Here is an 11815-nt window from a genome sequence, read left to right on the forward strand (position 1 = left end):
ATGAGAGAAAGTGAAATAGAATAGCTAATCATATTTCTTAGTTTGGTGACAACACATTTTCTTTCATTGGAATTGTATCAAAAAATTACTAAAATACCCAATATATATATATACAATGACCCCAACCCCAAAAAAAAAATTTTATAAGGGAAAAAAAAATAATAATAATAATAATAAAGTAAAATAATAATAATATAGGCTTGGGCCCCTTACCAAAAAAATTTCTAACCCATTCTCAAAAAAAAAATTTGGCCCTTCATCCCAATTTCAATCTACCCTAATTTCATTGTGCCAACCGAATAGAAGAAGACAAGAAGAACAAAATCAAAATTTACCTAACCTGCAAAGTCCATAGTCTGAAGGAACGATTCCTAGTTTCCCACCTAGCATCAACAACAGCCTCCCTCAGAGAAGTAGTAGATTCGGAGGTAAGTTCTTGAAATTTGAAACCCTAACTTCAATTCAGAATCAATTAACGTATCATGGTTGCTTACTTGCTTTTATACTCCTCTTCAATTAGGCTGGCCATAGCTATTGCCAAAGCTATAGCCAGCCTCCATGCTGTCCTCCTCTACAAAGCCTTGGGTTTTCAATTTATCTGGCTTGAGGGAGATGCTAAATTGGTGTGCCATGCTCTTAACTCCGGGATTTCGATTAACAATGGTTTTACGCTGATTATTGTGATTTGTGAATATTAGAGTGGAGCTTCTTTCCTATTCCCATTGGTAGTGCTCTCATGTCGGCAAAGCGGCAAACACGGCTGCTCACCTTCTTGCTAAGGAAGTTCTGGGCTCTAACTTTGACAGATCTTGGGAGGACGTGACTCTCGATTGTATTGCTGTGGTGGTGAATACAGAGTTGAATGCTCTGCTTTGATTGTACCCACAGAGCTCCTTTGCTCTGTTTTGACTCCTTTTTCAATGAAGGTGGATTTTTTTTTTCTAAAAAAAAAAAATTAGATTTGCATCCTTTATTAACATTAACCTATCAAGCTTTCTAGCAAGAGAGAAAAAATACCCTTTTGTTTAGTTGTTTTGAAATGGCTCAAATTAGACAAATCACAAATAGAAATAATATAAACAAATTGAAAGGTTAAATAATAGAAACAAACGTGCAAGTTTGAACAGTGCAAGGTAAAGAGAGAAGACTACGACTTTATAGATTGTGTAGACTAAAGTATTGTATTTTTTTTCTTCAATGTTTGACTGTTTGTGTCATTGCATTGGGTGAACAGTAAAGTATTGTGTCAATCCATGTTTTTGTCTCATTTGTTGATTAATTGCATTTGTTGTGACTTGTGAGCATGTAGCCATGAGAATCAAACAAATATTCTCTTCTCTTGCATCAACAAGTGGGAATTTATTAGTATTATTATTTATTGATGATGATGAGAATTTTATTTGTAAGTGATGGAAAAATCAAATACAATACTTGATTTTTTCAAAAAACAAAATACACAAAGCTCAAATGTCAACGTTGGTGATGCATCATTGCCAACTTCTGATATCCCAGTGCCTGAAAATTCTTCTAACAAATCTCGAAGAATTGACATCAATGAATTTGGTATTAGTTCATTGGAATTTGATCATGGATTGTGTTGTTAGATATGGGATTATGATCATAATCAACAGGATGAAATTCGACGAGCTTACATTAGAAATGGTCTGTACCGACTTAATGTCTCAAAGTACCCAAAATCTGGACAAAAAGATCACCTTCATAGCTTTTAACCTTCGTGGTACCAGCTATTTCCTACATGGCTTGAATATTCACGTGATAAAGATGCTGCATTTTGTTTGCCATGCTTTCTCTTTAGTAAGCCATTTGGACATCCTCCGCAACGTGTATTCACTATAGATGAATTAAGGAATTGAAAGAAAGTTAGAGATGGAAAACATTGTGCTTTTCTCAATCATATAGGAAAAGATCCTAATTCATTTCACAGAATTGCTGAGAAGTCATACGACGACTTGAAGAACCAGTCTCAACACATACAAAATGTGTTTAAAAAGTTCACTTCTGAACAAATTGCAAACAATCAACTACAGTTGAAAGCCTCTATTGATGTTGTTCGAGTGCTTGCATTTCAAGGTGTTGCTTTTAGAGGTCGGGATGAAAGTGTAGGTTCAAAGAATCGTGGAAATTTTCTTGAAATATCGGATTTGACGGTTTCATATAATAAAGAGATTGCTGAAGTGATAGCTAAAGCTCCAAAAAATGCCTCTTACACATCACCAAAAATACAAAAAGAAATGTTACATGTTTTTTCAACCAAAGTGAAAAAGGCAATTCGTGATGAAATTGGTAATGCAAAATTTTGCATAATTGTTGATAAAGCTTGTGATGAGTCAATGAAGGAGCAAATGGCTATAGTTTTAAGATTTGTTGACAAAAATGGTTTTGTGCGAGAACGATTTTTTGGGCTTGTTCAAGTCTCTGATACTGTGGCATTAATCCTAAAAAAATGTATATATTTTGTATTGTCTAAACATGGGCTAGACATTCAAAATATTCGAGGGCTGGGATACGATGGTGCAAGTAACATGCGAGGTGGGTGGAATGGGTTGCAAGCTTTGGTTTCAAATGATTGTCCATATGCCTACTATATTCATTGTTTTGCACATCGTTTACAATTGGCATTAGTGGCGTCATCAAAAGAAGTTATTCGTGTTCATTAATTTTTTACCAATTTGAATTCTATTATCAATATTGTTTGTGCCTCATGCAATCGATTTGAAGAATTGCGGGTTGGCCAAGCTGCTAAAAATGCTTACATGATTGAAATTGATGAGATTGAGATTGAAAAGGGACTTAATCAAATTCGTACTTTACAATGGGCTAGAGATACTCGTTGGAGTTCTCACTTGAGATCAGTTTCTAACTTGATCAAAATTTTTAGTCTAGTTTGTGAAGTTATTGTTAAACTCATTGATATGAGAACTACTTCTTCCCAACGAGCAGAAGCGGATTCAATTCATCAGGTAATGACTTCATTTGAATTTGTATTAATCTTACATCTCATGAAAGAAACTATGCAGATTACTGATCATCTATGTATGACTTTGCAATCCAAATTTCAAGATATTTTAAGTGTCATGCATCTTGTTTCATCCACTAAAGCGTGTATTCAACAATATAGAAATGATAAATGAGATATTTTGCTTGCCAATGTGAAGTCGTTTTGCAATAAATGCAACATAGATGTTTCAGATATGAATGCTCGTTATGTGGAGAGACGAGGTTGAGCTCGCCATCAACAAGCCGACATTACAATTAAGCATTATTATCGAGTGAATTTTTTTGTGCCGTAATAGATTCTCAATTGCAAGAATTAAATCGCCGGTTTAGTGAGGATGCAGTGAAGTTGCTTATTCTTGGCTCAGCTCTTGATCCTCGAGTTGCTCGTGAATCTTTTAGAATTGATGATATATGTCAATTGGTAAACAAGTTTTATCCGCAAGACTTTACCGATCATGAAAAAGAACGTTTGGAAATAGAACTTCACCATTATGAGCACAATGTAGTTCAACATGCAAGTTTCCAAGGATTGTCAAATATTTCTGAATTATGCCAATGGTTGGTTAAAACCAGAAAATTAACTATCTACCAACTTGTTTTATGAGTTGTTGTACTTTTGCTTACTCTTCCTGTTTCTACCGCAACTACAGAATGGGCATTTTCAGCTATGAATATTGTCAAAATTAGGCTTCGCAACAAAATTGAAGATGAGTTTCTAACAGATTCTCTGATGTTGTACATCGAAAGAGAAATTGCTGCGACATTTAGTACAGATTCAATCATCGATGATTTGCGGGATATGAAAAAACGAAAGGTTCCATTTTGATAGATGTTTGAGCTGGAATTTGAAATGTATTATGAAACAATTATTTATGTATTTTGTTTTTGGTTAAAACTGAATTGAGGTCAATTTTGTTCTTACATATTAATTTGATCTTCAATCTTAATATATTCCATTCATGCTTTCACCATTACTTAATTATTTTAATATATTTTTCATTTTATTTCAATTAAAAAAAAATTCATTTTATGCCTTAGCCTGGCCCGAGGCCATCGAACTTCCTGGTTCCATCCCTGTATAGATATATAATAAAGTAATAATTATATTTTTTAAAAAAACAAAAAAGGGAAAAATTACTTTGAACATGGTTTTATATATTTATTTTTTGTGATCTTCTTTGGGTTAATTAGTAGAGCCTTTGTGAATGGAAGTGAGCAACGATGTTCATCTACATTAAAAGCAATACGTTTTATTGTAAATTTGGGTTCTTCTAATTCAAGTTTTAGACTAAAAATTAAAATGGTTTTTGTTTGATGTTCTTTATGTGATTGGGCAAATTAGCAGAGCATTTGCGAATGGACCGAGTGATAATATTGTTCTACGTTAAAAAACAATACGTTTTAGTAGGGGTGTTCAAACGGGGTGGTTATAACCTCCCCGCTAACCACTAACTACTTATAACCGCCAACCACTAACCTCTTTTGGTAAGCAGTTATAAAAAACTGCTAACCGTCTAAGGCGGTTACGATTAACGATTTTAGAAATAGGGAAAGTGGTTAATAACCACTAACCCACCTACCCTTATATATAATACTATTAACTATATATTATATAAAAAATATAACATCAAAACGAAAACGGCGTCGTTTTAGAGAAAAAAAAAAAAAAAAAAAAGTATAAAATGCAAGTGTAAGGTTTCATCATATTCCTCCTTCCCTCCCTTTGGCTCTGACGCCGTCCCTCTCTGAGCTGAGCTTTCTCACCCATCCCTCTCTCTGGACCCTCTCTCTCGTCGCCTCCTTCTATCTATCTCTCTCTGTCTCACAGTCTCTCGTCCCCTCTCTCTCTCTCTCTCTCTCTTTCTATACTCTGGTTTTTCTGGAAATGTTGCAGATTCCCTATATGGCTAGTCTCTTGAAACTTTGAAAGGATTCTGGTTGACCACATACAAACCACATCAAGCACCTGCATCTCCTCCTCAAATATGTTCCCTATTAGAGCACTAACAACAGCTTTCCTTTGATTTTCCCTAAGTTTAGGGAATAAAACTATTTTTTGCTTCCCTATGAAAATATATTTCACAATAGATTCCTTTACATTTTCCTATACCATTAAAATATTTTTTTTTTACAAAATACAAGTTCTCTACCTACCCTCACTTTTTTCACAAAATCCCAACACAATCTCCAATTAAAGACAAAAAGATGAAAGAGGAGAGAGGAAAGAGAAATATTTATATTAAAATAATGTATAGGAAACCACTTTTGGTTCCCTACACATTGGGAAACATTATAACAACCCTTGAAGGATGGTTAAATGTAGAGAATCTGATGTAAGTAGGTTTTTGTGTTTTTTTTAAATTTTTCCTAAACATAGGGAAGAAAACGGCATATAAGGCATCTATTGCTAGTGCTCTAAGGAGAGGGTCAAAGATTTGGTCTTGCTTGCCCTCACTCCTCATTTGGTTCACCCTGACAACCAACTCTATTGACATCTTGAGTTTGAATACAAATATGCAACATCTGCTTTGAACTCATCTTTGAGGAGGATAATGCTGGACTTGGAATGTTGGTGTTTTTTTGGATTTGGAATTTGTATTTGAATTTCCCAATCCATTTTCTGTATTCCTTTCAATATTTGATTAGAAAAAAAAGAAAAAGAAAAAACCTTGCCTGATAATTAGATTTTCAAAGTATGTTGTTTTGGGTCATACCTTATTCCAAAACATTGTTTGGCCCAAAAACAAAATTCTTTGTATATTTTTTGTGAATATTTTGACCCAAAAGTATAAAATAAGTCCAAAAAATAGGCTCAATAAAAGCCTAAAACACCTCAAAAAGTTCAAAAGCCCATATATAAAAAGTGATTATAAAACCGCCGGTTATTTGTTTAAATAACTGCTAACTGCCTAGGCGGTTGCGATTAGCGGTTATAGCCAATAACCGCCGTTTATAATCACTTGAACACTCCTACTAATAGGTGGCTTCCAATTGAGCCAAGCACATGGTTTGATTTTGCATTTATCCATATTTTTTATACCGCATAAGCGACTTGTAACTTAAGCCAACTACATTGACTAATTTTTTATTTATTAAAAAAAAAATGTATTTATTCGCCTCTTGGGTTTTTTTTTTTTTGTTTAAAAAATAGTTTTGTTTTTTTTTATTATTTTTTTTAAAAGAATAGGGGTATTATAGGAATATAAAATAAGATGTCACATTTTTTACACACTTTGGTAGTTTGATAGTTACTTTAGTACCTTTTAAACATTGTGAGACTCGATCGCAAACGGCTGTTAGTTTGGGAGCCTTTTTTATATTTTTTCCTTAAAATTATTTAATTAGAGAATATAAACAATACAACCACAAGATAAAACACACATCCACAGTACAAAACACATTGAACAAATCAAAGAGAGAAATCACGTCGGGGCAACCAACCTAAGAAATCACTATCGCAAAAAAATCTAAATTACAGACACGATGAATACTTATAATCCTTTGTAAAATCCTGAGAAGAATATGGAAAGTCTTAAATATAAAAACTAAATTAATAATTTTTCTTTCCAAAAAGTAAGAGGGTTAAATACTCTTTTACCATGTGGTTTAACAACTTTATTTTGTGCTCCCTCAATTTTGTTTTGTATCATAGTTGATACTCGATTATAGATAAAGACGAAAATGATACCTTTGTCAAACTTTCATCCAAAAATTGACAGAAATCCACGTTAGCACCCTTAAAAACTTGACACGTGCCCATATACTTAATTAAAATTAAAAACATTAAAAAATTAAATTAAATTAAATTTTTATTTTTACAAAAAAAAAAAAAAAAAGGAAATTTTTTTTTTTGGAAAAGGGGTGGCCAAAAGCCACCCCCATTTTGCCTTATGGGGTGGTCGGCCACCCCCATGGGGTGGCTTCATGATGTAGATTGGCCTATGTTAATAGTTGATTTTTAGCCTTTATGTGGGAAGTCGTCCGGACGGAGCTTAAGGCCATCCGGACGAGCTCCATAGCTTTTTATTGTTTTTCACGTTTTACGTACGTGGCCGTCCGGACGGACACCGTAGAGTTTCAATTTCATTTAATTTCGTATTTATATGTTTATTTAGGATTAGAAGTCTAGAATTGCAATAAGGACTCTAATTAGTAGTTTAATTAGGTTTTTGAGTCTTAAAACTATAAATACATACTTATAGCCTCTAGAAAGGGAGATTTGGTTTATATATGAGTTTTGTTTAATAAGAATTACTCAGAATTAAGTTCCTTCTTTGTTTTGAGTATCTAGCTTTTATGAAGAAGATTTCTTAGATCATTGATAGAATCTAGATCTAGGAATACATATCCGCTGCTTAATGTTGTTATTCACTGCAGTCCACTAAATCACGCTGCATCAGTTGGTATCAGAGCCCAAGTTACTTTCCATGAATGGGGAGGGGTAACTGTCTAGCAAACATGAATGAAGTGCACGTGCACACGGAGGCAGCACGTAAGGACCAACCAGCAATTCTTTTGCAGCACATGGAGGAGAGGTTTAGTGGTCTAACCGTGCGGAAGAAGGAGCATGCGCTCACACGAGGTCCTTACCGATCACTTAGTGGACATGGATGGTCCGAGCATTCGTTGTCGTCAACCAAATCCGCGGTACGCGGGGGCGAGAGACAAATTTATTGTTGAGAGTGAACCTGTCAATCCTTATGCAGGGCGCAGAGTGCGGAAGGAATTCCAACAACACAAGCTCATCCTATATCACGAGACGCAGGCGTCAAGCTCGACACCCAAAAAAAAAAAGGTAAAAATTTCCAGCAAAAAAAAGGTGCCTATAGAGGCGGCAGAAAGGAGGTATCAAAAGGAGATCCGTTGGCGGCAACACATGGATGATCGGATAGAGACCTTATGGGGGCAGATAGACAGCCTCATTAACCAGTTAGCCAACATGGGTGGTCTTGACGTTCGTCGCGAGCAACCAACTCCACAAAGGAAGGCATGGATTGAGGCGGAGATGCCGCGACAGGCCAACTTGACCGTTATTTGCAAACCTCAAATTCATCAACCAAACCCATATTCGATGGAGGTGGAAAAGGAATCTATGGATAAAGAGTTTCAGGAGCCTGAGTTCCTTAATAAAGAGTTCGAGTATGAAGATGTCGAAGATCCTTCACAAGGATTCGTGGATTGGGATTCCCCACCGACCTATGATGACGATGTCAGTGAGGTAGATCCCAATGAAAGACCTTAGTCATCCAACCTAGAGGAAGAGTACAAAGAAGATCGGTCTTCTCCCACATTTGACAAACTCTACCCCGAAGTGGATGACCCATTGGAAGAGGAAGAACCCACGGATGACGTCGCATAATATTATAAGGAGGATGAAGACCTTCCAGGTGAAGTGCCTAATTTTTATGATGAAGAATTAGGTTATGTTGATTTCCTTGGTGTAGACGATATTTTGTCAGATTCTCATAAAAGTAATTGTGATGAGTTTTATGCGGATGAGAAAAATTATATGTTCACAAGGAAGACAATGACTAACCCATTCTTGAGTATCTTCATGGCATGTGGAAGGAAAAAGGCACGAAAGAAGCACGGCAAGCCCAAAGTATGGTACGGTGGCGTGTGGGGCATTCAAAATAATTATCATAATCTATCAATGATTAGAGGCATCACATTTATAATAGGGTGTTGCCTTGTCTTGATCTTGAGGAAGGGAGCATGGAACGAGTTGACAGGGCATTCAAAGGACTGTGGAAAGGACATTCCGAATTCGAGGATGAATTCTCTCAAACCTGGGGAGAATGATGCAGATCGGCACCTATGTTAATTGCTAGTTTTTAGGCTTTATGTGAGAAACCGTCCAGACAAGCTCCGTAGTTTTTTATTGTTTTTCACGTTTTATGTACGTGGCCATCCGGAGGGCCATAAGTCCCGTCCGGACGGACACCGTAGGGTTTCAATTTCATTAAATTTCGTATTTATGTGTTTTTTTAGGATTAGAAGTCTAGAATTGCAATAATGACTCTAATTCGTAGTTTAATTAGGTTTCTGAGTCTTTGGGCTATAAATACATGCTTATAGCCTCCAGAAAGAAAGATTTGGTTTGCATATGAGTTTTGTTTGATAAGAATTACTCAAAGTTGAATTTCTTCTTTGTTGTCCTTCAAAACCTAGAGAGTATCTAGCTTTTATGAAGAAGATTTCTTAGATTTAGATTCTATCAATGATCTAAGAAATCTTCTTAGATCATTGATAGAATCTAAATCTATAAATACATATCTGCTGTTTAATATTGTTATTCGCTGCTGCCCACTAAGTCACACTACATCCCTTCACCCACCCCTGATTTGCGAAATAGGGGTGGCCGAAAGTACTTACAAGGTTGTTAGGGATGGCCATTTGGCCTGGGGTGGTTTCGGCCACCCCAAAAGGCCAATGACAAAAAAAAAAGGGTTGGCCAACCACCCCCAAACCGTCTAGTCTAGGGTGGCTGAAACCACCCCAGACCGTCTAGTCTTCAGCCACCCCAGGCCAAACGAGGGTGGCCAAGAGGGATGGTTCAGCCAACCCCAAAACGGCCAAGGGTGGTTGACCACCCCTTTTCCAAACGATTTTTTTTTTTATAAAAAATAAAAAATAAAAAATAAATTAATTAGTTAATTTAGTTAAATTTTTTTTAATTTTTTTAATTTTAATTTTTTTTAATTTTTTAATTAGATATATGGACGCGTGTCAAGTTTTTAGGGGTGCTGATGTGAATTTCTATTAAATTTTGGACAGAAGTTTGATAGAGCTATCATTTCTAACTTTATTCATAATTGAGGTACCGGCGAAGGGGCAAAAAATAAAGTTATTAAATCACATGGGGTCAATGGTATTTAACCCTAATTTTTAAATAAAAATATAATTTTAATATTAAAATAAATAAAAATAAAAAAATAAAAAAACGAAGAAGAAGAAGAAGACATCACTTCAACTTGTGGTCTTAGGACTCAAAATATATAAAGCCAACCGTACTCAAAAGAGATTCTTCCAATAAAAAAACAAAACTATAAACTTATGTTTTGATAAGATGATTATAAACTTTTTTCTTTCCCTCTTATAGTTTTTCGGTGTGGCACCTCAAAACGAAGGACAAAAAGAAGGAAAGTGGAGTGCCTTTTACCGTTTACGTGCTCAGAACAACCAAATCAACTGGAAAAAAAAAAGGGTAATTATTATTATTTTTTTTTTTTTATGAATTACCACTCGATTACCATATACCCTATTAACTATCAACTTTACATTATGATCTTATCAAACTATCATTTCATTATCAAAACCCCCACTTCCATCAGTCATGGTCGTTAAGTCGAATGGTCAACTCATCACGTGCACGTAAAATTAGTAGTTGAGAGGGGTATATGGTAATCGAATGGTAATTTATGGGGAGAAATGATATTTACCTTTAAAAAAATTCATACGCATTCAAGGCATATGACGCGTACATGATGGGTGAACCGTCTGACTTAACGACCTTGACTGACAAAAGGAAGATTTTGATAACAAAATGATAGTTTGATAAGATCAAAATATAAATTAGTAGTTGATAGGGATATATAATAATCGAGTAGTAGTTCATCGGAAAAGGATAATTAAAAAAAAAAAAAAAAAAAATATGAGTCGGCTGCCAAAACTAAAGACAACCTTGTTTACTTACTTTTATTCGTATAATGATAATGAAACCCACAACGACATGAATTGATTGCTGACAAGTCACTCCATGTCAACAGTTTGTACTGCATCACTCAAGAATATAAAACAATAATAAACTTCAAGATTAAATTACAAAAAAATAAGGATAAAGGTGATTTAATCCTCGTTAACTACTATCACAATGATAATATTTATTTTAAACTATCAATTGTGACAATGTCGACTTTAAACTACCAAAAATTAACAATATGTCCCCAAGTGTTAGAAAAATGACAAAATTACCCTTATTAAAATAAAATAAAAAATACTACAATTTAAAAATTAAAAAAAAAAGAAGCAAAAATTAAAAACAAAAACATAAGTGGTGTTGGACCACCCTTGGATGGTGGCTGGACTACCCCTAGGTAACTGAGAATGGTCCGGGCACTCACCACGGGGTGGATTGGCCACCTTGAGCCATTTTTAGTGCCCTTGAGGGTGGTTCATCCACCAGGCAAAACTCAGAATTTTATTTTTTTTTTTTTTTTTTTTCTCATTTGGTCATTGGGGGTGGCCGAACCATCTCCAACGGCCATAGGGTGGTTGCGGCTACCCTAGATCGGCTGATCTAGGGTTGCTGGCCCCCCTAAGGCAAAAATGGGGTGGCCTAGCCCTTTTTTTTTTTTTTTTTTTTTTTTTTTTTATCATTTGGCCATTGGAGGTGGCCGAACCATCTCAACAATGGCCATAGAGATTGGTTCTTGACTACCTAGACCGGTGATCTGGGGTTCGCGGCCCCGGGGAAAAATGGGTGGCGACCCCCTTTTTTTTTTTTTTTGGTGAACCACCCCCCAAGCCCATGGGGTGATCGAAGCCACCCTAGGCCTCGGGGTGGCTGGCCACCCCATTTTTTTTTTTCATTTATATATATTTTACATTTTTTCAATTTTTTTTAAATTTAAATTTTTCTTTTAAAAAAATTTATATGGATATTTTTGTCTTATTGAAATTTATATAGGGGTAATTTTGTCATTTTACTATCATGAGGGGCATATTGTCAATTTTTAGGTAGTTTGAGAGGGACATTGTTTCAATTGATAGTTTGGAGGGAGAAAATTGTTATTGT

General features: G+C 35.3%; 1 protein-coding gene across 1 annotated transcript; it reads left to right on the forward strand.

Annotated features, from left to right (window-relative positions):
- The first annotated feature begins 482 nt into the window (after positions 1-482).
- LOC132181870 (uncharacterized) lies at positions 483-3844 on the forward strand. Its single transcript, XM_059595102.1, has 9 exons — positions 483-623; positions 730-846; positions 1605-1662; positions 1921-2550; positions 2740-2981; positions 3177-3240; positions 3315-3439; positions 3525-3576; positions 3669-3844. Exons 1-9 carry the CDS (start codon positions 483-485, stop codon positions 3842-3844), a joined length of 1605 nt encoding a protein of 534 aa, XP_059451085.1.
- Positions 3845-11815: the final 7971 nt, after the last annotated feature.

The sequence above is a fragment of the Corylus avellana genome, chromosome ca5, assembly GCF_901000735.1.
Source record: "Corylus avellana chromosome ca5, CavTom2PMs-1.0".
Lineage (NCBI taxonomy): Eukaryota > Viridiplantae > Streptophyta > Magnoliopsida > Fagales > Betulaceae > Corylus > Corylus avellana.

Excerpts from the sequence above, each read along its gene's own strand:
- LOC132181870 (XM_059595102.1), top strand. The coding sequence starts at position 483 with ATGGTTGCTTACTTGCTTTTATACTCCTCTTCAATTAGGCTGGCCATA. Across the intron at positions 2,982-3,176 it reads AAGCGGATTCAATTCATCAG|TCGTTTTGCAATAAATGCAA; the intron begins GTAATGACTTCA and ends GCCAATGTGAAG. Across the intron at positions 3,440-3,524 it reads TTGATGATATATGTCAATTG|TTCAACATGCAAGTTTCCAA; the intron begins GTAAACAAGTTT and ends AGCACAATGTAG.